Genomic DNA, 25855 nt, shown 5'->3' with positions numbered 1-25855 from the left:
TTTCGGCTGGGGAAGGGACAGAAGGGTTCCATTCGCTTCCTCAGCCCATCGTTCTTCTGGGGTTCACACCTTCAACTACAATGGGGGTCCGGCGGAGGTATCCACCATCAGAAGAGGGACCTGACCTCTGCAACTGCGCCTAGCTTGTGCGGGAACCCTAGGGCTGCCTGCCTGGAGGGGCGGGGTTCGGGGGTGGGGCGGGGCCTTGATGTGGGGCGGAGCCCGGGTGCGGGGCGGGGCCCAGGCGCGGGGCGAGGCCTTGGTGTGGGGCGGGGCCCTGGCGCGGGGCGGGGCTTGGGGCAGGCCCTGGGGGCGGGGCCCTGGCGTGGGGCGGGGCCCTGGCGTGGGGCGGGGCCCTGGCGTGGGGCGGGGCCCAGGGGTGGGGCGGGGCCCTGGCGTGGGGCGGGGCCCAGGGGTGGGGCGGGGCCCTGGCGCGGGGCGGGGCCCTGGCGCGGGGCGGGCGACGGCGACGAGCCGGAGGAGAAAGAACATGGCGGGCGCAGCGGGGCCTGGGACCGGCCCGGGGTCCGCCGGCGGAGATGGGGACGACTCGCTGTACCCCATCGCGGTTTTAATCGACGAGCTCCGCAATGAAGATGTGCAGGTACGGAAGGGGGCCCGGAGAGCGGCCGGGCCCCGCGGGGCTGGTGGCGGGAGGGGAGGAGGCCGTGAGGGGGAGGGCGAGGGAGCCGAGGGCCGGGCTCTCCCCGGGGCTGGCCGGGGAGGCAGGAAGGGCGGCCGGTCCCGCGGGGGCTGCGGCGGCCAGCGCCCTGCCCGGGCCCCCGGCGCCGGCTGCCCCCGGGGCGCCGGGGAGGCCGGCTTCCCGCCTCCGCGGTGCCTCCCGCGCCGCGCCGCCCCGTCCCGCAGTGTCGGGGGGCGGGCGCAGGCTGCGGGGCGCCGGGGGAGCGGCGGCGGCGCCTCGGCCGCAGGTGGCCGCGGGGCCCTGCGTGCGGGGAATGCCTCTTCCCTCCTCCCGGCGTGGAGAGAGGCGGAGCGGGGCTGCCCGGTGTGTCAGCGTCCTGGGAACGTTTCTCCGTGAATCCGGCCGCCTGCTCCTCACCGACACTGCACTCTCCTTCACAGACTCTCAGTGCCCCGGGGATGTCATTCATTCCTTCCTTTCCCGGCCCTTCCAGGTCTCTGCCCTGATGAGTTACTCCAGAGTTTCCTTATGCATGAAATCTAAACGAAAGGTTACCCTCCTTTGTATACCATTTTTACCCTTTGATCTTAATTGCAGCCGTTTCTTTACTCCCCCCCCCCCCCATGTTCTTTCTTTTTTTTTAAAGCTCCGTCTGAACAGTATTAAGAAATTATCAACAATTGCTCTAGCACTTGGAGTAGAAAGGACCCGAACTGAATTGCTGCCATTCCTTACAGGTATATGTCTTTGTTTAAACTATATGTAGTGGCTGTAATCCCAGCTACTACAAGGAAGATGGGTTTCATGAGGATCGAAGTTTGAGGATATCTGGGGCAAAAAGTTAACTAGATTACATCTCAGTTAATGAGCTGGTCAGTGTGAGGCGCTACTATAATCCTAGCTGTATAGGAATTACAGATAAGACCAGGAAGATTGAGGTCCTAGGCCTAGCTGGGCATGAAAAGAGACCCTATCCGTAAAATAATCTAAAGCATGTGGAAGCATGACTTGTGTAATAAGTGCTTGGCCAGTAAGTTCAAGGCCCTGAGCTCAAACCCTAGTGCCTCCACAAAAAGCAAAAAAGGAAATGGACATTCTGTTTCCCAGTGACTTTCAAAACTTTGTTTATTAAAGTTTGTTACCTACAGTATCATTAGGTACTAAGTTGAACAATGGAAACAGAACAAATATATGTAGTAATGTTAAGGCTAGATAGATTCAAACATTAACCATTTGGCTAGGAGTTAAATTGGTTCTACAGTATGAGTCTTACTAATAGTGTAAAATTTATTCAGATAGGCTAATGAGAGGGAAGATGGTACTGTTAGGAGTGTGGCTGGACCATCTCATAATCTAGTCCTACTTCTGATTGAGGGTCCCACTCAGGGTTGATGAATCCCTGCTGATTCTCCTTTCTAGATACGATTTATGACGAAGATGAAGTGTTGTTAGCTCTTGCTGAGCAACTGGGGAACTTCACAGGCCTGGTGGGAGGTCCTGATTATGCCCACTGTCTGCTGGTGAGTACTTAGCTACTGCCTACTGCCTTGAGAGCTTTATAGTATAGGAGGTGTACTGTGTACTTCAGCCTTTTTTGTGCAGATCTTTGTTACTCATGTTAATTAGTGAGAAAAAAAACAATGTAGACATTTGAGTATTTCTTTTCCTGGCTGACTTAAAGAACTTTTCTCTGTTTCTGTACTGTACACATAATAGTTCAGAGATGGGAAGGAAAATATCTGATTATTTAAAAATTTTTCCCTTGGAAGCAGGACTTTTTGATTTTCATCTAGCGTGTGTGTGTGTGTGTGTGTGTGTGTGTGTGTGTATGCTGGATTTTCATCTAGCGTGTGTGTGTGTGTGTGTGTGTGTGTGTGTGTGTGTGTGTGTGTGTGTGTGTGTGTGTATGCATGCTGGTCCTGCAGCTCCAACTCAGGGCCTAGGTGCTGTCCCTGAGATTCTTTTTCTTAAGGCTAATGCTCTACCACTTGAGCCATGGGGCACTTCTGGCTTCTTCTAAGTAGTTTATTGGAGAAAAGAGTCTCAGACTTGCCTGTCCAGACTGGCTTTGAACCACAGTTCTCAGACCTTAGCCTCACAAGTAGCTAGAATTACAGGCATGAGCCACCAGCATCCAGCAATATTTTGTTTTTAGTTGTGTAATTTTTGCTTTTGATGAGTTCAGTTTACTTCACATTATTGGGAACCTACTTTATCAGGCACATTGTAAGTTACAATTAATGTTGAAGACCAGTTCAAATGGAATGAAGTCTGTCTTTATGTATAGACAGATATTTGCTGTGCAGTCTTAAGTGGAAAAATACAAGCTCTTAAATGGAAAACTGCAACCCCATACAAAGTACCCAAGTAGTAGGCAATCAAAAGGGATCCACTTTGAGCCATCAGGGAAGACTTCTTGGGAGATGATACCTGAATTAGATTTTAAAGGATGACCTGGAACTTAGCAGTTGGACAAGGAAATTTTGTTTTATCATAGCACTTTAAATTATCTGTATGCTTAGTGTTTTAAATTTTCTCCCTGATACTGGCTCTCACGATTTCTAACTCAACCTCCAACTATTGTATAGCACCCCAGAGGTTTTTTATGTATAGATACCAATTAGTTTATAGAGATTGATATGTGTGTCTATATGATTTATCTATCTGGATATAAAACATGTACTTCAAATATAATATACCTAAAGCAGAACTCAACTCCCCTTCTCCCCCTCCTATATGCTTCTTTTAGTTTATCACCATCTACTCAGTTACAGAGGCTAAAACCCAGAATGTATTTTTTTCCCTCCTTGGTTGTGTTAAGTAGTGAGCCCAGGGCCTCACCCATGGTCAGCAAGCACTATACCATTGAGCAGCATCCCTATCTACAGTCTTTTCATTCCTTCTCCACATCTAATCTGTGAGAAACACCTCCAGATGCTACATATATTTTACGATAGTCCCTTCCCTCCTCCCTTCCTACTAAAGTACCATGATCTTTCATTTAGATTACTACAGTAACTTCTTAACTATAAATGTTAGTGATGGCTTGACTTAGGAGCTTTTGACTTTACATGGGTGCAAAAAATGTTGCACATTCAGTTGGAACTGTATTTCAATTTTGAATTTTGATCTTTTCTGGGACTCCGGTAAAAATACTCCCAAGTAGAATAATGTTACGTGCAGCCTAGCTGGCTGCCCCTGGATAGGCACGTGATCATAGGTGTAAACCAGTACTGTGCGTGGTTCTCTGTGTCCAGACTGATGGTTGATAGGTTGGGTTTCACTGTATTTTTCATCTGTTGAGTTTCACTGTATTTTTCATCTATTGTATTGCTAAGTTATGATGAGTCTATTGGATGTAATTCCATTGGAAGTTAGGAGCATCTGTAGTTGACTTACAATATCTCTTCTAGTCCTGTGGATCACTGCTGTGGATTATAAAAAATTAGACTCTATAATTTACAAACCTTAATGTAACATGCCTCTTTGAGCTTACCTCGTATCATGTGCCTTTTTGGTGCTTCATTCTCTTCGTATTGGTCTTCTTTCTTTTCTTTGTGTGTGTGCCAGTCCTGAGACTTGAACTCAGGGTCTGGGTGCTGTCCCTTGAGGTTTTTTGCGCTAGGTTAGCACTCTACTACTTGAGCCATAGCTCTACTTCCTTCTTTCTGTTCTTTGAATAAGCCAGGTTCATTGTTTCCTTAAGACTGACCTTTAACCTTTATCTCTAATGAGATGCTGTTTTGAGCTTCCTGTGTCTGACTCTGCAAACAACTTCAACTCATCTTTAATTGACTTTCCCTAATCATTCAACTTGAAATAGCCTGCCACTTCCTATCACCTCTTTCTGTTCTTTTTCTTTACAAAGTGTTAGTCACCAACTAATTGTTGCCTTGGTTGACTGTTATTTCCTCCAGTTAAACTCCTCAAGGAACCTTTTCCTGTGTTTTATCTGCTGTGGTACAGCAGATCATTTATTGGAAGAAGGAGCTTCATAGTCTTGGAAACATGAAACTTGTTGGAATCAAAACTACTATAGTGATCAAAGGTCCATAAGAAAAGGACTTGGAGAGGGAGCAGAGTTCCAAACAAGGTTCTCTGGAGTCTTTGTCTTGTAGTGATAGACCCCTAGGCTGGTAATGCATGAGAGGAAGTCACTGTTGGCAGAGGACAGGTTGTGAAAGACCTCAACAAGTAAGAGCCAGGTGGTGTCTTCCTTCTTTTTTCTTTTGGTGATTTTGGGGTTTAAAGTCAGAGCTTTGCATTTGCTAGGCAAGCACCTATCACTTGAGACATGCCAGGCAAGGCAGTATCTTTTTTTTTGTGCTGTCCCTGAGCTCTTCAGCTCAAGGCTAGCGCTCTACCACTTGAGCCACAGCACCACTTCTGGCTTTTTCTGCTTATGTGGTACTAAGGAATTGAACCCAGGGCCTCATACATGCGAAGCAAGCACTCTACCACTGAGCCCCCTTCCCAGCCCCAACAGTATCTTTTCAATAAGCTTTTGAAATACTCTTTATGAAAGCTGAGAACTATTGAGCTTTATGTATCAAATATTTTTGAAATGCCTTATTACATGGGTACACATCTTTCCTTTGAGTTGTTACTCTTCTGCTGCACTCTGTAGATCAATTCTCCAGGTGGACTTCATGCTCTAATCTTCATAGTTTAGCATGTGCTGAATGTACTTGGGCTGAATACAAACCCAGAAGAGCACAGCTTCAGAGAACCAGCCTGATTTTCACTTTCTAATGGGCCATGTCATGTTCGTTGCTGAACCTTCTCTGGACACCAATCCCTTTGTACTCTTCTTCTAAAGCAGCAAACTGGTCTCCTACCTTCTCTATACTCTTCACTTGGTTTTTCTGTCAGAGCCTTCTGCATATGGGTGATATTGGCCTTTTAGAGGTTGGATAATTGGATGGCTTAGACCTAGTAGGCAGGGTCACTTTAATCTCCAGGTAGACAGTATTGGTTTAACCTCTAGGACCTCTAGGCTGTTGCTCAAAAGGATGTAGGTTCAGCGGCCTGACAGGATGTCATTGTGTGATTGCAGTACCTGATGGGGGTCATATTTCTGTGCTTAGTCTTAAGGAAAGACATGTCCTTTCCGAGTCTGGCTACGTATCATTTAAACTTAGTGATTTAGCTTCCAGTAATAATATTGTGTCAAGTCTCTTCCACGGTGTCATTAGTAGACGCCATCTGGGAATTGCCATCTGGGACATGGGATCTTGGCTTTTCCACAGAAGTCGTGTCTTCAGGGTGACTGTTCCATATGTTATCACCGCGTGAACTCAGAGTAACCATTTGGTACGAAGTAGCTCACATTCTGGCTTTATGTCCCACTGACTTCCCTTCAATTTCATTAAAGGTGACAGTCTGCCTCTAACCAGATTTACTAAGTTTTCTTCTCTGCTTTTCCTTTTTGATGTTCAGCCTCCTTTGGAAAGTCTGGCTACTGTGGAAGAGACCGTGGTTCGAGACAAGGCTGTGGAGTCCCTGAGGCAGATCTCCCAGGAGCACACGCCCATTGCTCTGGAAGCCCATTTTGTGCCTCTGGTGAAACGCCTCGCAAGTGGGGACTGGTTCACCTCTCGCACATCTGCGTGTGGCTTGTTCAGTGTTTGCTATCCCAGAGCTTCAAATGCTGTCAGGGCAGAAATTAGACAGTAAGATATAATACCTTTTTAGTATTTGGGGCTGTTGTGGGCTCACAGTTGACAGTTTACTTACTACTCTATTACCAGTGAGTGGTCCAAAGTAGAATAGTCGGGTTGATGCCATTGTAAAAAACAAAACAAAACAAAAGTCATGCAGCTGAATATGCCAGTGTTTTATTTTTGTTCCTTTTATGTGTAGAAACTTAATCACTGATGTTTGTAAGGGGAGACTACACTGTGTGTGTGTGTGTGTGTGTGTGTGTGTGTGTGTGTGTGTGTGTTTTGGGCATCTGTAACCCTTAGCAATGACAGGAAATACCTCCTTATTGTCTGCTGCAGGCACTTCCACTCCCTGTGCTCGGATGACACGCCAATGGTACGGCGTGCCGCGGCTTCCAAATTGGGTGAATTTGCAAAAGTTCTGGAATTAGAAAGTGTGAAAACTGAGATTGTTCCACTGTTCACTAATCTAGCTTCAGATGAACAGGTAAATCAACTCATATTTAAGAGCTACAGATATATTATAAACATCTTTTTTACAGGGTTTGGTTCTTATGGCAGGATCTACTTTGCAAAATGAGCAAAAACCTGGTCTGGTATGACTCACCTTGGTGTCCATAGGTTTCTTTCTTAACCAGACCATTGGAAAGGAAGGCACATGGGGCCAAATCTTTAAGCCATAGTATAGAGTTTTAGATTTTCTTTTCTGGACTCATTGAAACTACATCTAGATTTTTGAGCAGAGGAGTGGTATGGTATGATTTACATTTTTGGATAGGAGATACGAATAGACAACAGAAGACCAGTTAGGAGATTTAGAGAAAGCAAGGAAGAAATGATGGACGTGAATTCAGGTGGTAATAGTGAAGATGGAGAGGGATCTGCATGGTTTGGAGCCAGAGCCAAAACCATTTAGCACTGTTAGATTAGACTAGGGGAACAGGAATCAAGACCTAGAGTTTTGACTTGAGCACTGCTAAGACTGAGAAGATTCTGGAAAGCGGAACGGGGGAGGAAATGCAGAGCTTTGGAAGGGAGTGATAGTAGTTCTTTGACTTGATCTCACTAAAAAAAATCTACAACATCTGTAGGATAGCCAAAAACCTAGTTCTGCCTTTTCTACCTGTTCCTTTGGATAGGAGGAAGGAATGTGTTGAGCAGGCAGTCGGTTATCGCAGATTTATAGTTTTTCAGATTTCTGTTTTGGAGAGCTAGAGTCACTATAGTCTTTCTTGATCGTGTGTCTGATGTACGTGTGTTCATGCATTCTTTTTGCCTCATGTTTCCTGCTGCTCATATATTGACAGGGTTTCATATTCTACTTATATGTCTATGATTACCAAGTCTACATTCTCAACTCCTAATTTCTGATTGAGTTTTTTTTTTTGTTTTTAATTGTAAAAATACTGTACAGAGGGTTACAGTTACATGACTAATGTAATGAGTATAATTCCTATCGAACATTGTTACCTCCTCGTTTGTTTTCCCCTATCATCCCTTTCCTCCCCACCTCCCCAATCTGATTGAGTTTTATTTGCATATTTCCATTGGTAAAAGAGCACGAGATGTCAAATTGTCATTTGGCACTTTGTGTGTGAGTTCATTTATCCCCTTAATGTCTCTCTCTCTCTCTCTCTCTCTCTCTCTCTCTCTCTTTCTGTCTTTGCTCTAGCATTTAGCCTCAACTTTTTTTTTTTTTTTTTTTTGGGCTGGTCTTGGGGCTTGAACTCAGGGCCTGGGCACTCTTGAGTCTCTCTGTGCTCAAGGCTAGAGCTCTACAACTTGAGCCGCAGCGCCACTTAACAGCTTTTTCTGTTTATGTGGTACTGAGGAATCAAACTCAGGGCTTCATGCTAGGCAAGCACTCTACCATGAAGCCACATTCCCATCCCCTCTTTTCTTTTTTTTTGGTTACAAATTTTTTATTTGCTTTGTGAATTTCTTTCCAAATCTGTCTCCTGCCTATACTCCTCTGACTGCCACTGTGAGCTGAGTAGTTTGAAAACTGAGCTTGCAAAGTGATGGGCCTTGCCTCTTTTCTCTGCTTTGATCGGTTCTAAATCACTTCTGTAAGTGTAATTTCCATTTCCTACATTTTCTACTATAACTAGGCTTCAGATAGATCATACATATGTTCTCTTTGACACTTTTTGCCTTTCATTTTCCTTAGTAAAAATTCCAGCCAAGGTTATCTGCTGTTCTTCCTATAACACCTTCGTTTCTTTAGGTTTTCACATGCCATTCTTGGTGAAGGGAGCAAGCCATTCAGCCATTTTCAGACATAAAGACGTGAAATTACACATGGTGTTTTGTTTGTTCTTTTTCTGAAACGACACCTGTAGCAGCACTGCTTCATGTCACATAGAACTCTGTGTGTTCCTTTAGGATTCAGTGCGCCTCCTGGCTGTGGAAGCCTGTGTCAGTATTGCCCAGTTACTCCCTCAAGATGACCTTGAGACCTTGGTCATGCCTACGCTTAGGCAAGCAGCGGAAGATAAATCTTGGCGAGTTCGCTATATGGTAGCAGACAAATTTTCAGAGGTAAAATTAGTGCATTGGCTGTGTGTGTGTGTGTGAGAGAGAGAGAGAGAGAGAGAGAAGGAGAGAGGGAGAGAGAACGAGAGAACGAGCATGTGACAGTACTGAAGCTTGAGATCTAGGCGTCATTCCCTTGCTCAGTGTTTTCTGCTCACAGCTGGTGAGCCATACCTTCAGTTCTGGCTTTTTGCTGGTTAATTGTAGATAACAGTCTCAAGCCTTTGTCTATTTTGGTTGGCTTTGAACCTTTATACTTCAATTTCAGTCTCCTGAGGAGCTAGAATTATAGGCATGAACCATTGATGCCTGACCTATATTGGCATTTTTTTTTTTTTTTTTTTTTTTTTTTTTTTTTTTTGTCGGTCGTGGGGCTTGAACTCTGGGCCTGGGCGCTGTCCCTCAGCTCTTCAGCTCAAGGCGAGCGCTCTACCACTTGAGCTACAGCGCCACTTCCGATTTTCTGGTGGTTTATTGGAGATAGGAGTCTCACGGTCTCTCCTGCCCGGGCTGGCTTTGAACCGCGATCCTCAGATCTCAGCCTCCTGAGTAGCTAGGATTACAGGCGTGAGCCACCAGCGCCCGGCTTCTATATTGGCATTTTTAAGTATTAAAAACCTCAAGAGAAAACACTCATATTTCTGTTGTATGTGGAGTGTCTGGATTCTTTTGAATGGAAAATGTAACAATATACTTGAAAATTGTATACAACTCTTTTTTTTTTTTTTTTTTTTTAGCTCCAGAAAGCTGTGGGTCCTAAAATCACCCTAAATGACCTCATCCCAGCTTTTCAGAACTTACTTAAAGACTGTGAAGCTGAAGTCCGAGCAGCTGCTGCCCATAAAGTGAAAGGTTCTGGAATTAAATTCATGCTGTAATCTTTGTTACTCAGTTTTTGTCAGTCATTTTGGTGCTTTCTGTGTGTGTGCTGGTACTGGGGATTGAACTCAGGGCCTTGTGCTTTTACTTGATTGTTTTGCTCAAGACGGGTATTCTGCCACTTGAGTCACACCTCCACTTTTGGCTTTTTACTGGTTAATTGGACATGAGAGTCTCTCAGAGTCTCTCTGCCTGGGTTGGCATGAGTCTTAGAGTTGTCTTCATGGCTTTGAGCTGAACCTAGATCCTCAGCGCTCAGCCTCCCGAGTAACTAGTATTTCAGGTCTGAGCCACTGGTATTTTTTTTTTTTTTTTTAATATCCACGGCTCTTTTTTAAAATCTTAGAATGTGTTTCAGTTAATAGAGATGCTTCAGAGTATGAAAATGTCATAGTGGCATATAAAGCTGCTCCTTTACAGACTTAACAGCCATTTTGTCTTGGTTCTAAAAGCTTATTTACAGGCTAGATTGGCATAGTTAGTATGCAAGGGTCCAAAGACCTTGGTTGGTTTTAGACATACGATTTGCTTTAACTTGCAATAGTTGAAAAGCCTATGGTACTTACTTGGTTATGTGTAAATGGTTCTATGAAAACACTAATTTTTCTATTTATCTCTTTCAGAACTTTGTGAGAACTTGCCCAATGAAGGTAGAGAGACCATAATAATGAGTCAGATTCTACCCTATATAAAGGTAAATGCAACTTCAATTTACTTTTTTTGTTTTGTTTTGTTTTGTTTTGCTGGTTGTGGGGCCTGAACTCTGGGCCTGGGCGCTTTCCCTCAGCACTTCAGCTCAAGGCTAGCACTCTACCACTAGAGCCACAGCATCACTTCTGGCCTTTTTTGCTTATGTAATGCTGAGGAGTTGAACCCAGGGCCTCATGCATGCAAGGCAAGCATTCTACCACTGAGCCACCTTCTCAGCCCCTCAGTTTACTTTTTTACTATTCACTATATGAAGGTGAATGTTCAGTTTTTTTTTTTTTCCTTAAAGTTCTTGGAGTTTAAGGTGGACATGGAATAATTAAGGCAGATGTTTTAAATTTGTTTTTTTTAATTGCTTATGGGTTCACATTACTATTATTCTTATAAGGTGCTCTTTGATACTTCTGCCTGTCAGATCTAACAGATGTCTGTCTCATGAAATAGTGCTGGCTCTCAGTGCCATAGGAGATGTATGAAGGCTTTTGTAGTCTTGCAAAAGAAAAAAGTCTTAACTTTTTGTTTTATTTTAGGAGTTAGTATCTGATACCAATCAACATGTCAAATCAGCTCTAGCTTCTGTAATTATGGGATTGTCTACTATTCTGGGTAAAGAGAATACCATTGAACATCTTCTACCTCTTTTTTTAGCTCAGTTAAAGGATGAGGTGAGTGGTTATATATTCTATTGCCTTTATAGTCCTTGATTTAATGTGATTTTTGGCTTGGAGTTTCACTAAAATAGGACTGAAACATGGAAATGGGTTTAAAAACCATAGCGTGACGTTTTAGACTCTCCTTCTGGGTATGAGGTAAAGGTTCCTCAGAAAATGGATATAAGGATCGCAAACCTAAAAATGTGTATCCATCTTTCTGCTTGAGTTCTGCTTTATGTTTTCTTGTTCCAGTATCTTTAGACCCAATATATCTTTGCTAAAAAAGTATCTGTATTTTATTTGTTTAGTGGTGCTGGGGTCTTGAACTCAAGTCTTCTACTTGTCAGCAGCTGCTCTTATTGCTGGGCCCTGCTTCCATCCCTTGTTTGTGCTGGTTATTTTCTAGATAGGATCCCACTTCATGCCCAGGCATATGCCTAGGCCTTGATCTGCCTATTTTAGGCTTCATGACTAGGCTTCATAACTGGCAGATGTTACTGGGACCAGCTTTCTGTTGAGAAAGGAGTCTCAGGAACTTTTCTGCCTGGCCTGGCCTTGAACCATGATTCTCCTAATCTCAGCCTCCCATTTAGCAAAAGTAATAGGCATGAGTCACTGTTAAAAAATTATCTTTTATTTAAGCTTAGATAATGATAGCTAATATTTCTTGAAAGATACGTGCTGAGCATGGTTTTAAGTTCTTCCTATGTATTGTGAAATGAAATCCTCACAACGGTTTAATGAGGTAGATCTTATTACTCTCATTTTTCAGATGAAGAAGCCGAGGCACAGTGAGATAAAATAACCTGCCCGAGATTTATAAGCCGCGGCAGATAGCGGATGTACCTGATAGGTACAGAGGTTATATGTACTCAGTATTTACTGTTTTGTAAGCTGTACTTGGTTTGTATGTGTCATATACCCATACACACCAGTCATATACACCAGTTATATCCCCCTTTTTTTCCTACCTATCAGTGCTTTATAGAACTTTTTTTGGGTTGGTCATGGGGCTTGAACTCTGGGCCCCTTGGTGCTGTCCCTGAGCTCTTCAGCTCAAGGCAAGCCCTCTGTCACTTGAGCCATAGCGCTACTTCCGGTTTTCTTGTGGTTTATTGGAGATGTGTCTCATGGACTTTTCTGCCGGGGCTGGCTTTCAACAGTGATCCTGAGGTCTCAGCCTCCTGAATAGGTAGGATTATAGGCATGAGCCACTGGCTCCTGGCATTTTATAGCACTCTTTAATCTTATGACAGAAGAATATTTGGCATGATTTTTTTTGTTGTTGTTGGTTGTGGGGCTTGAACTCTGGGCCTGGGCGCTGTCCCTGAGCTCTTCAGCTCAAGACTAGCACTCTACTACTTGAGCTACAACACCACTTCCAGTTTTCTGGTGGTTAATTGGAGGTAAGAGTTTCACGGACTTTCCTGCTCAGGCTGGCTTTGAACCTTGATCCTTAGATCTCAGCCTCCTAAGTAGCTAGGATTACAGGCGTGAGCCATTATTTATGTATGATCTTTTTGGAATTGTTTATTTATAGTGTCCTGAAGTTCGTTTGAATATCATCTCTAATTTGGATTGTGTCAATGAAGTGATCGGGATCCGTCAGCTCTCTCAATCTCTCCTTCCTGCCATTGTGGAACTGGCTGAAGATGCCAAGTGGAGGGTCCGGCTGGCCATCATTGAGTATATGCCACTGCTTGCGGGCCAGCTGGTGAGTATAGGTGCTCTTGAAACTAAAGGGTAGTGCAGATAATGGAGATTTAACCATGGCAAGTAGAAGCCCAAACAGTCTTATGACTTTACTTAGATGTGTGAAAGCATGCTTTTCTATGTTACTTACCGGATGGCTTTTATTTTCGTTAGAGCATTAACTGGTGTTAGAAAAGTATTATAGCTATAAACACATTTCATTTTACTGCCACCATAATCAAAGTCATGTATAATATGATGAATTTCTTGGTATGGTATCTATATCATAAATCTTGTAATATTTGAAGCCAAAGGACTAATTTATAAAAAAGAAAATGAAGTATGGTTTCAAGATAAATTAGATTGATTTTTGTTCTAAGAAGCATCTCTGGTTACCTATATTGTAAGCAAAATGTCCTTAAAAACTACTTTTTCCTGAATTCTGATGCGAGTTGAGGAACAACCTATGTAGATAAGCTTGTAATTCAATTATTTTGGCCAAGTCCACATTTTTTATCATATTGTCTGTTATTATTAGTTTTATTCTGAAACCATTATGTTTAACATTTTTCCTTTTTTCTTTTTTTTTTTTGGGGGTGGGGAGGAGGTTTTGAACTCTGGGCCTGGTACTATCCCTGAGCTCTTCAGCAGTTTAACTAGCACTCTACCACTTGAGCTACAGCACCACTTCCTATGCTTAACATTTCAAAGCTAAATTTTATAGTCACATTTGTTGCTTTCTTTCCTTTCCATTAGATGATCTAAAAGTTTCATAGGTCCTTATTCTTTTTCTTTTTTTGGTCGGTTGTGGGGCTTGAACTCTGGGCCTGGGCTCTGTCCCCGCACTCTTCAGCTCAAGGCGTGCGCTCTACCGCTTGAGCCACAGTGCCACTTCCAGTTTTCTAGTGGTTTATTAGAGATAAGAGTCTCACATGGACTTTCCTGCCCAGGCTGGCTTTGAACCGTGATCCTCAGATCTCAGCCTCCTGAGTAGTTAGAATTACAGGTGTGAGCCACTGTGACTGGCCATAGGTCCTTATTCTTGCTGGTAGCGTGCTGTTAACTGTTCTGATGTAGTCAGTGTGAAAGTTCATTGTAACGAAAGCACTATACTCTTACTGTGTATTGAGGAGAGTTGACTAGTGATTACTTCTTGGGCAGGGACTGTTCGGTGTTTCATTTCTAGTGGCTGCTACAAAGCCTGATTAATTGGCCTTTGTTGATTGTTGAATAAAAGAATGCAGGAGTATTTATGAGAAAGCTCATATGTCAGTTAGAGCTGACAGGACTCCAGTTTGTATCCCTCCCTTGGCCCTGCTCTGATCCTATCAGATCACAGCGTGAGGTTTATTTTTTCTTTCTCTGACCAGTGGATTTATATCAGTGATTTCGGTCCCTTTAGTTCATGAACATGTATCTTCTGGATGTCTGCAGCATTATGTTGTATAGAATTCGAGGTGTTCTGTTCTTCAGAATAGTTGCCAAAGTGGTCAGCATATTTGAGAGTCAGGAGAAATCATCTTGTCACCCTGCCCATTGTCCCTCCCAGGCTGTGACTCTCTAGGATCATTCTGTGGGGTGGAAAGCAGCCGTGGCTAATGGGTTGCTGAAGACTGAAACAGCTGTCTGGGAAGTGAATGCCAGCACGAGTTCTTTTTTTATTTTTTGTTTTTTAGTATCTTACACTTTTTCTCATTGGCTGGCATTCTACCACCTGAGCCATGCCTCCAACCCCAAATACCATTTCTTCACCCTCTGCTCTGTCTCCACCTGGAGGTCTCCCAGGTCTCACTACACCCAGCAGTATGGAATCCAGGCTTTGACTGGCTTATTCCTGGGAGGGGTGACATGTAATAATTACAGACACATTTTGTCTTATGTATTCTCACTTTCCTTAATACGTAAAGATTTTGAATAATTTAGCCAGTTGACCAGTAAACATGAGTAAATATGAGTAAATACACAGTTAAAAAATAGAAATCAAGAAGGAAAATCTTCACCCTGAAATGAAGAGATCTTTGAGCTCAGATGTAATAGTCTTACGTTTCTGCCAAAACCTGATCATCTGAAACTTGATCTTTCATCTATTTAAAGTACTTCATCACTGGTCAGGAACTTTTATAGACTTCAGAGAATGAAAAGATTAAATATTAGACCTCAGAAGGAAGGAGCCAGGACAGTACGGATCACAGTGCTCACCAGCTGGTACAAAAGTCGTCCCTGAGAAGTCTGTGCAGATGAGCTGGGTGTGGCTTCACACTGGAGCCCTCGCCCTGTCAGCTGGTGCCTCCCTTCCTCCCTTCCTCTGCTAATTTCTCCTGTTGTCCCCCAAACCTCTTCAGTTGTGTGTGTGTGTGTGTGTGTGTGTGTGTGTGTGTGTGTATCCACATAATTGTCTTCCTCCTTCCCTCCCTCTCTTCCTTGTGTGTCTGTATGTGTGTGTGAGTGTGTGCGTGTGCGTGCTAGTTCTGGGGCTTGAACTCTGGGTCTTGTGTGTGTGTGTGTGTGTGCGTGCGTGTGCGCGCGCTAGTTCTGGGGCTTGAACTCTGGGTCTTGCACTAGCACTCAGCTTGTTTGCTTACCTGGCCTTTACCACTTGAACTACACTGCCAATCCTGCTTTTTGCTATTTAATAGAAGATAGAATCTTTCAGATTTGTCTGCCCAAGCTGGCTTTGAACCACAATCCTCCCAATCTCAGCCTAGCTGCTCAGCCTCCTGAGTAGCTAGGATTACAGGTGTGAGTCACTAATGCCCACCTTCAGTCAGGGACCTCTTTTTTTTTTTTTTTTTTTTTTTGGTTGGTCGTGGGGCTTGAACTCTGGACTTAGGTGCTGTCTTTGTGCTCTTCAGCTCAAGGCGAGTGCTCTACCACGTAAGCCACAGCGCCACTTCTGGTTTTCTAATGGTTTATTGGAGGTAAGAGTCTCATGTGGACTTTCCTGCCCGGGCTGGCTTTGAACCTCAATCCTCAGATCTTAGCCTCTGGAGTGGCTAGGATTACAGGCGTGAGCCACCAGTGCCCGGCAGTCAGGGACATCTTGATGTCAATTGCTTCATCCGTAAGGATTTGTTAATGATACTAACCAAAAAGAGACGACAACTGGTAATTTATTGACAGATGTTTTCCTTGGTAATTCATTGTTTACCATGTTTGTTTGGCACACTGTTTGCATTGTATTTTCCTACTCTCTTGCAGTGTGTGGCTGACTTCTGACTGCCCTATTCTACTTAGCTAGGCCTATGCCATCTTACTTGAGCTTTTCTTTGTGTCTTTTCTTTTTATTAAAATTAGCTTATATTAGTCACATAGGAGGAGGGATTTTATTGTTTTGTTTGTTTGTTTATTTTGGAGACAGAGTCTTGGTATATATCTCAATATATCCCATACAGGCCACAACTTTCATTCTTCCTGCTTTTGGATTATAGGCATGTGCCACGGTGCTAGGTCCTTCATGATTTCTATCCAGTAAAATGGATTTACAGTTTGTAAATCCCATAGTACTCCTTTTCTGGCTGTTTCATGAATTCAGCTTGATTGTAAGCCAATGTTTATTAGTCTTCAGGTAATCTTTGTGTAATGTAAGTAGAGAATCTTGGTCTCTGACCTTTTGAGATGTGTATTAATGGAATGTTCTGTATCCATAGGGTGTGGAATTTTTTGATGAAAAGCTGAATTCTTTATGTATGGCCTGGCTTGTGGACCATGGTGAGTAGATGACATAATAGATTACAGCGGGAAGCCCAGGGTTTCGCCAGGGTCCCACCATGTTCATCCTTTTCCTTTTAGGACGGAATTCTGGTAACGCTGTATGTTTCGCCTTTACAGTGCAGTGATGCTTTGAGTAAATTCCACATAGCTTTGTTTGACTACAGATTTCCCATAGTTTATATTTTATAAATCTGTTTTCTCCAGTAAGTGGCTTCTTTGCCCTCTTTCTTACTTATGCTGTTACTCTCTCTTCCTGTCTCTTTCGCTATGTACTTTTTTTCCTTTTGCTGGTGCTGGGGTCTGAACTCAGAGCCTGTGCTTCCTACTCAGGCATTGTACCACTGCCAACCCAATTTTGCTTTGGTTATTTTTGAGATAGGTTTACCACTTTACGCCCGGGCTGGCCTGTACTAAGATGCTTCCTTTTGTCAGTGGGTTGACTGGCAAGTTAGCTGCTGTTGTGCTCAGCCTTTGGTTGGGAGAGTCGTGTAAACGCACACTCCTAGGCTGGCCTTGTACAACTATCTCCCAGTCTCCACCTTCCATCGAGGCTTGAGTAAGGCCTGAGCCGCCGTGTCTGGCTCTTACTCTTTTACGTTAGGATCTTAAGCTTGCCATTGGTGTCAGGGTTGAAAAGGGATTGTAGTAGATGAAAGTCTTGATACAACTGCTGTTTAGTTGAAGATGGAGTCTTCAGATTCATCTGACCAGGCTGATTGGAGGAAAAGCCTGAGTGATTACTTAAAGCTGGGTGCCAGTAATCTTAGCCACTCTGGAGGCTGAGATCTAGGGATCTAGGTTTGAAGCCAACTCAGGCAGGACGACAGTGGTGAGATGCGGATCTCTAATTAACCACTAAAAAGCTTGTAGTAAAGTTGTGGCTCAAGCGGTAGAGCACCAGCCCTGAGTGAGAAAGCTAAAGGACAGCGCCTAGGCCTTGAGTTCAAGCCCAGTACTGACATACCTGCACACACACACAGAAATGGCTGCTTGGCGTTTTGAGGTGAACCATGGATGGAGTATGTTAGATGGTGATTTATGATTCTTAAGAGTGGGAGACAACAGGCATGTCCTGGTAGACAGGGCTGCTCTTCCCAGTTTTGGTGAATGGAAGGCTGACTGCTTATTTCTGACTGCTGCCGCCATGGTGTTAGTAGAGTGTGCACTCGGGACGCATCGGGTAGGACCACAGCAAGGAGCATGTGACTTTTCTGGGTGAGGTTCAGATAGATGCATGTGTGTATGTCCTCCTGCTTGCCAGACAGAAGTGGGTAGAGACGTACTCTTTGTGCCAGATCCCAGATCCAAACTTGGCAGCTTCAGTGTGACCTTAGACCTGTTCCATTGAGCGCCTTTGAGGTGTCATGTGACACTGTTGTCTGTGCTTTGGTTCCATGTTTTCGTGGGTCCTGTCTGAGTTCTACAATATTCTGTAAAAGCTGTATCTGAGTACTGGAAGCATCTCTGTATGTGCTGTATCTGAACACTGGATGTATCTCTGTATATGCTGTATCTATCTGAGCACTGGATACATCTCTGTATATGCTGTATCTAAGCACCTGATGTATCTCTGGATATGCTGCATTTAAGAACTGGATGCAGCTGGGCACTGGTGGCTCACGCCTGTAATCCTAGCTCCTCAGGAACCTGAGATCTGAGGATCGCGGTTCAAAGCCAGCCCTGGCAGGAGAGACTGTGAGACTCCTATCTCCAATAAACCACCAGAAAACCAGAAGTGGCGCTGTAGCTCAAGTGGTAGAGCGCTCGCCTTGAGCTGAAGAGCTGAGGGACAGCGCCCAGGCCCAGAGTTCAAGCCCCACGGCCGACAAAAAAAAAAAAAAAAAAAAAAGAACTGGATGCAGCCGGGTGCCGGTGGCTCACGCCTGTAATCCTAGCTCCTCAGGAACCTGAGATCTGAGGATCACGGTTCAAAGCCTGCCCAGGCAGGAAAGTCCACGTGAGACTCTTATCTCTAATAAACCACTAGAAAACCAGAAGTGGCACTGTGGCTTAAGTAGTAGAGCACACACCTTGAGCTGGAGAGTGCAGGGACAGCGCCCAAGCCCCATGACTGACCAAAAAAAAAAAAAAAAAAAGAACTGGATGCAAAACAAAACAAAACTGGATGCATCTCTGTATATTTCTTCTGAACATACTTACGGTTGGATATTTGGGAGGAGTCAGATAACAAATGTGTTAAATTACAGGAAAAACTTTCCTTTAAAGGGTGTTTAAAATTAATGTATTTCTGATAAATATTTATTGACAGTGGGAATGTCATAACAGATCATTCTATACTTGAACTGACACTGGATTAAGGCAGGACTTTTTTGTTGTTGTTCTGGCCAGTTTCAGGGCTTGAACTTAGGACCTTATGCTGTTGGTTAGCTTTTTCCATTGAGGCTGGTATTCTACCATTTGAGCCACACCTCCATGTGCAGCTTTTTTGCTAGTTAATTGGAGATAAGACTTTTTCAGATTTGTCTTTGTAGATTGGTTTTGAACCTTGATTCTCAGACCTCAGCCTCCTCAGTTAACTAGGGTTACAGGCGTGAGCCACCAGTGCCTGGCTTAAGGCAGTTTTAAAAGTTCTTCTGTTCCACTAAGAATTTAAAGAATTTAATTCCTGATGCTCATTTTATCTAGGCTTGCTTTTCATTTGTTATTTTTCTCTGATCCTTGTTTGCTGAAGCAGTATACTAAAGTGGGGGTGGATCTCATTCTTTGATTCTAAAAATGGGGAATTCTGCAGTTGTTCTGTGACTCACAAGGGTTTTCTGTTGCTTTGCTTTTGCATTTTATTCAGTGTTTTTAGTGTGCTTTATAACATGACAAAATGCTGCCTTTACATTTTAGGAAAGTGTTACGTAGTGATCACTGATATATATATATATATATATATATATATATATATACATATATATATATATATATATATAGTTGTTTTTGTTTGTTTGTTTTTTTTTTGGGTCTGGTCGTGGGGCCTGAATTCTGGGCCTGGACGCTGTCCCTCAGCTCTTCAGCTCAAGGCTAGCACTCTACCACTTGAGCCACAGCGCCACTTCTGGCTTTTTTCTTTTTGCTTATGTGGTGCTGAGGAATTGAACCCAGGGCCTGAGGCATGCAAGGCAAGTGCTCTACCACTGAGCCACCTTCCCAGCCCCTGATGAGTTATATTTTGAAACATTTTTTTCCCCTGGTAATTGAGCTATAACTGTGACCCCTCTGTACATCACCTTTACAATAAAATAAAATAAAACAAGAATATTGTAGGCTGGATGCTGGTGGCTCATGCCTGTAATCCTAATTACTCAGGAGGTTGAGATCTGAGGATTGATGTTCCTTAAGGAAAGTCCATTAGAATCTTATCTTCAATGAACTACCAGAAAACCAGAAGTGGTGCTGTGGCTCAAACTAGTTAGAGAGCTAGCCTTGAGCAAAAGAACTCACAGATAGCACCCAGGTCCTGAGTTCAAGCCTCATAACCGACCAAAAAAAAAAGCAATATTGTTAAAAAAAAAAACAACAAAATTCCAGAGAAAGACTGACTTACGGATGTTTGTGTGATTGAGTGGACATTTTTTTGATCAGAGGGGCCAGCTTTAAGGTTGATTGTAGCTCAGTGCTAGAATGCTGGTGTAGCACACTAAGTGCCTGAGGTTTGACGCCCCAGCACTAGGAGAGAGGGAAGGTCATGGAGAGTGAAGAGCCAGGGCTCAGAAGGCGGGAGCTTATCCCACACTAGGCAAGTACTCTGCCACTGAATTTTATCACTAGCCTGGGGAGTTCCTTTTTGCAGAAGAAAAAAGAAAGTAAAGGTTGAGGAGCGTAGAGAGACATTTAAAGAACCCTTCACTGCTTAGTCTGACCTGGGGGTGGGGGAGGAGAACGGGAGAGAATGCACTCGCGTGTGGGAGACACAGGCAGACAGACGAAACAGGGAGAGAAAACAGGCAGAGCTGTGGGGTGGTTTGCATTCTTCTGACAACAGAATTGAGAGGAGCCAAGAACATAGTAGGCAACTGGCCAACTGTGGAGATGAGTGCAGTTAAGGTCTTGGTCCAGGCTGAGCGTGTGCGTGCTCAGACTCTGGTTCCTCTGGCAATGGGATCCCTTCCTATCAGAATGACATTATGGTGAGAAAAGACTTGGGCATATTAAAGCACATTAATTAGAGGAAACACACAGATGCTCTGGTTAGCTCCACCGTGGAGGGAAGAGCGTAGGAGGGTTTGGGCTGTCATGCTGGTGATGGGGGGGGCTTGCACAGCTCACTGCTTGGAGAATGCTTTCGGGCATTCCCGATGGAGATCGGTGGCTTCTGGAGATTTTGTTCTTGTCGGAATTGATAGTAAATTGTATAGTTACTGGTCTTAGCTGTTTTACTTGTTCTTAATGTTAATGCTCTGAAGGTTCTATGGGCTGGGAAAGTTGGCTATTTCTGGTCTAACAGCTTATTTAGGTTGCTGTGATTGGGGCCCTATTAGGGTGGCATTTCTGCCCTTCCTTGAGCATTGGAGCTGCAAGGTGAGAGGTGAAATAAACCATCAACACCTACCACCCTTGACTTGTCACCCCTGTCCAAATTTTGGGTCTTTCTGGGTCTGCAAAATGATGTGATAAAGGCCTGATTTTGTTAGAGATGATGTAGCAACGTATTTTGAGAGGATAGTAGCTTAGACCTTTATGATTGGTATTTATAACCATTTTGTGTAGAATTACTAGATATTTAGGTAGGTGTTTGTTTACAGAAGACATCTGCTATCTTAGTACCTACACATTTTTAATGCAAAAGGAACAAGTTGGTCTTACATTTTATTTGTGTGTGTGTGTGCACGCGCGCGCGTGTTCATGCGTGCATGCATGCATATGCTGGGACTGGGGCTTAAACTCAGAGCCTGAGTGCTGTCTCTGAGCTTTTGTGCTCAAGGCTAGCACTCTGCCATTTGAACTGCACCCTCACTTCTGTTTTTTGGGTGCTTAATTGGGGATAAGAGTCTCATAGACTTTCCTGCTGGGGCTGACTTTGAACTTGATCCTCAGATTTCAGCCTTAGCTAGAATGATAGGCATGAGCCACTGGTGCCTGGCTTATGTGTGTGTTGAATTCTTCTCTCAGCTATTCTCTTTGACACACCTGCCATTTAGATACCAAGAATACTGAGTTATTGACTCCAATAATACTGGATTTAGTTACCAGTAGTACCAGTGGTGTAATAATCTAAAATACCCACTGGATATCATGTCACAAGCTTGCTTTAAAAAATTCATCTAAGGGAGGTGAAGGGTAAACAAAGGAGGAGGCTGCAATGCTTGGTAAGAAATGTATGCATTTTCCTGCCCATGTAATTGTAACCCCTCTGTACAGTATGTTTTCAAATAAAATAAAATAAAATAAAATAAAAAAAAATTCATCTGACCCATCATTGCTTTCCTTATCAAGCCTAACTGTAGCTTTCAAAATGCCTTGTGGTCCGGCCCACTGTAACTAACCGCTGCGTCACACAGGTTTCTCGCATTTTCCTTTATGTCTTGGGAACATTTCTTTTTCTTCCCCTCTTCTCTCCACTATCACACGCCCTCCATAATTCTAATCTCAGCACCCACTACAGCGCGTCTCCCCTCAGCTTCCTCACCTCCCCGGTCCCTCGTCCCTACGCTCCTCAGCCCGCACCGCCACACTTCACTATCACCAGTCTTATTCTACGGGACTTCTTGGAGTCTGATAAAAAAGTTATGGCTGAGGGAGCGTGGAGGAAGGGGTGACATTGTCCAAACTCTTTATTCTTATATAACCGTAACCCCTCTGTATTTCACCTTTACAGTAACTTTTACAAAAAAAGAGGCATGGTATGGGTGTTTTCTTTCTGTAACACATAATACCTCTTAGGCACTTGTATTTGGTAATATTTGAGTATGTGTACAAATGAGCTCTTGGTGTCTCTTTCCTTGACATACACATTTTGAAAGTATTATGAGAGCTAATCAGTATGAGTTGTAGCAAGGGGCATGTTCACAGAGGTTTTGTTTTGGCCCATATTTGATGTCAGTGTAAGCAAATGCAATGTGGCTGCGCTGATAAAGTCAGTCATATAAGGTGTTTTTGACTTCCTTCTGCAGTGTATGCCATCCGGGAAGCAGCTACCAATAACCTCATGAAATTAGTTCAGAAGTTTGGTACAGAGTGGGCCCAAAATACCATCGTTCCTAAAGTGTTAGTAATGGCGAATGACCCCAATTACTTACATAGGATGACCACTCTATTCTGCATTAATGTGAGTATTATATCCCTGTTCTTGATAAGTTTGGGCATTAAAGCAATAATAAGGGTATCATTTACATGTCTGTATTTCTGTTTGAATGTACTAACTTCTGTTTTGGATATATGTACTATATGGATTAATGTGGACAATTTAGGAGCTGAGAGAAAAGGCTGATTTTTAAATTCCTGCTAAAATTGGGTGGTAGTGGTTGAGAAGCTGCTATGTAGTATGAGTCCTTGTGGAGTTTTCCGGCCTTTTGTCCTTGTGTGCCTCATGCTAGAAACAATTTCTTGTCAGAAATGTTATTATTTGTCTCACTCAATTTTGGATTTTTTTCTCTTAAATGTGCCACCATGTTTATTTTCTAGGCGCTGGCAGAAGCCTGTGGTCGGGAAATAACTACCAAGCAAATGCTGCCCATCGTCTTAAAAATGGCAGGAGACCAAGTGGCAAATGTTCGTTTCAATGTAGCCAAATCACTCCAAAAGATTGGACCAATTCTAGATGCTAAGTAAGATTGCAGTATTTTTATTTTAAAAGTATATTTTAATACCTTGTAGTTGGGAATAATGGCTTAAACGAAGCTCATTGACTGTTACTTTACCTAAAATATGGACTTCTCTAAAGAAAGTAATTTAGCTATCATTTTTCGGAGTGTGCACTGTGACTTTTTTTTTTTTTTTGGTCAGTCATGGGGCTTGACCTCTGGGCCTGAGCACTGTCCCTCAGCTCTTCAGGTCAAGGCTAGGGCTCTACCACTAGAGCCACAGCGCCACTTCCGGTTTTCTGGTGGTTTATTGGAGATAGGCGTTTCACACCTTTTCCTGCCCTGGCTGGCTTTGAACCGAAGTCTTCAGATCTCAGCCTCCTGAGTAGCTAGGATTACAGGCGTGAGCCACCGGCACCTGGCTTTGCACTCTGACTTTTGTATATACATTCTATATATGCATAGATGACGGAAGCCAGTTTTACTGATCCTAAGTATTAGAGAATGTTTTTTACTTTAACCTTTAAAAATCACCCCGGGGCTCCCCGGATTGTTTCACAGATACTACTTTTGCATGTTAGTGCTTTGCAGGGAGAAGTGAAGCCGGTGCTGCAGAAGTTAGGTCAGGATGAAGACATGGACGTCAAGTACTTTGCACAGGAAGCTATAAGCGGTATGTGTTTCTGCCTTCATGTCAGTGGGGTTTGGGGAAGGAGGAGGTTGAAGTGACTGGCAGCATCGAGGGTGCTAAGTGCTTGGGATGCCGAGCTCCCTCTTCGGTTGGAACTTTCTTGGTCTTCCATGCGGCCCTAGGTGAACAGGCCATTTTCTCAGTTCCCTGTCTAGGACTGAGTGGGGTTATGATTCTCATTGGTAGGAACAGTTTTCAGTTTGGACTTTCACTTAGTCTTTCAAGTTTAACTTATGATTAGCCTGGGAGAACGAAAGGACAGACCACAGCCATAGGAAGAAATTGACTACGATGAGAAGGTCTTGCTCTCATGTTGTTGGATCATTGTTAGATGCTGAAAATTCATCCAGCATTCTTGAGCTTTCTGTACCACTAACCTTGATTTTGTTTGGAATTTTCCAGTTCTGGCGTTGGCATAATGAACAACAAGAGGGAAAAGCCTTTACTAAATAATTATCACAGATTTCTAGTCAATGTGTTCTTAACCTGGGAGGAGAAAAAAATGGAAAACCTTCAAGATCTCTTCCAAGCAAATGGCAACAACATAGAAGAAATCAAACTCCAGTAACTTTCTAAAGATGAAATGAGATTGTTTTTATTCATCTCTTTGTTGGGATAATTATTTCAGGATTTCCTATTGACTGATACTTCCTAATTCCTGATAGCACAGTCAGCTCGTGATTGTCTCTTAAAGATTTTTCCTGCACTGTTGGGCTCTTGCCTCCTTGCTTCTGGATCAAGCCCCAGCCGCTTCCCGTCCAGAGCAAAGTCTGGATGGGTGTGCACGCAGACTTGGAGCGGGGTGATTCTCCTGTTGTTTACATAGGTCTGTGTGAGCTTCTCCATCATTCCAAAGTTAAACGTAAATGGTTTAGGATAACTTATTTTATAAATTCTCTATTGGGGGATATATCGAGATGTCACTGTAATGAAAACCACGTTTTCCTGGGTTCTGATGGGCTGCTCCAGTGTCTCACAGGAAAGGGGAGTGTGGAAACTCAGGGTTAACATGTTGGTTGATCTGCTTTGTATTTGCTTGATTTCGTCTGTAATCATGACATTGAGAAACTTGAAGTGTTGGATGTATCTTGCTGCTAATGTGTGACGTTGACACCTAACCATTTCAATGGCTTGCCATTGTGACTGCCGTAAATTCTCTCTTCTCTTCTGAGGAGCTTCCACCGTGGTCCTCCTACAGCGCAGTAGTTGTACTGTCCTACAGCTGCAGGACTGCAGTTCGTCTTTGGAATGAGTGTTGGACCCCACCACCCCACCTTGCGGGTTTCCCAGACTGCCCGGTCTGCCCCCCACAGTGCGGATGTCACGCTCCAACTCAGGTTTCGTTGCTAATTTTTTGGTACGGGTGATGCTGGAATCTTATTTGAAGTGTTTACTTTTCTACTTTTACAGTAAAACCTCATTAATTCCTCCTGGAATTTAAGGTAGTAAGTTGGGCTAAAGGATTCGCTGAAGCAAATGAATAGCCTGCAAGAAGCCTGTTCATACACGTCACCAGTTTTAAAACTCGCGTGTCATTTGCCAGCAGACATGCAGCTCCCACGCAGTTACTTGCAGTTACTTCACATGCTTCCCTGGGGGTCTCTAAGAGCTCCCATGTTTTTTTTTGCTGAAGACTGTGCTTTTTAATCCTTGAAATATATGCATTTATATTTCATGAGAGTTTATGTTTCTTGCAAATAAACGCGTTTTTCACCTAATCAAACTGTGTGGCTAACAAATTCTAGTTAATGAGGTCTTACTATAGTATAGTTTTCTCTCAGTGCTTCTTGTTTTGTAGTTGGGTGTTAGTTACTGTTTTGGTTTTGGAATTCATTTCATTTACTGCCTCTTTTAAATCAACTAAGCTCTGTTTTGTTTTGTGAAGGTCCAAAGACACCTATATAACTTATTAAACAATTATATAAACTGAA

General features: G+C 43.5%; 1 protein-coding gene across 1 annotated transcript; it reads left to right on the top strand.

Annotated features, from left to right (window-relative positions):
* The first annotated feature begins 431 nt into the window (after positions 1–431).
* Ppp2r1b (protein phosphatase 2 scaffold subunit Abeta) lies at positions 432–25855 on the top strand. The gene is made up of 15 exons (XM_042682794.1): positions 432–604; positions 1290–1380; positions 2063–2163; positions 6083–6315; positions 6646–6793; positions 8692–8847; positions 9579–9693; positions 10344–10414; positions 10959–11093; positions 12622–12795; positions 16421–16481; positions 22604–22758; positions 23115–23257; positions 23815–23906; positions 24327–25855. Exons 1-15 carry the CDS (start codon positions 491–493, stop codon positions 24341–24343), a joined length of 1806 nt encoding a protein of 601 aa, XP_042538728.1. The 5' UTR covers positions 432–490; the 3' UTR covers positions 24344–25855.

The sequence above is a fragment of the Dipodomys spectabilis genome, unplaced genomic scaffold, assembly GCF_019054845.1.
Source record: "Dipodomys spectabilis isolate Male_0828 unplaced genomic scaffold, ASM1905484v1 ptg000076l, whole genome shotgun sequence".
NCBI lineage: Eukaryota > Metazoa > Chordata > Mammalia > Rodentia > Heteromyidae > Dipodomys > Dipodomys spectabilis.
The sequence above is the reverse complement of the archived record's forward strand: the minus strand, read 5'-3'. Positions and strand labels throughout refer to the sequence as shown.

Coding starts and splice junctions, on each gene's coding strand:
- Ppp2r1b (XM_042682794.1), top strand. CDS start 491: ATGGCGGGCGCAGCGGGGCCTGGGACCGGCCCGGGGTCCGCCGGCGGA. Junction 11,094..12,621: donor TAGCTCAGTTAAAGGATGAG/GTGAGTGGTTAT, acceptor GTTTATTTATAG/TGTCCTGAAGTTCGTTTGAA. Junction 16,482..22,603: donor GGCCTGGCTTGTGGACCATG/GTGAGTAGATGA, acceptor TTCCTTCTGCAG/TGTATGCCATCCGGGAAGCA.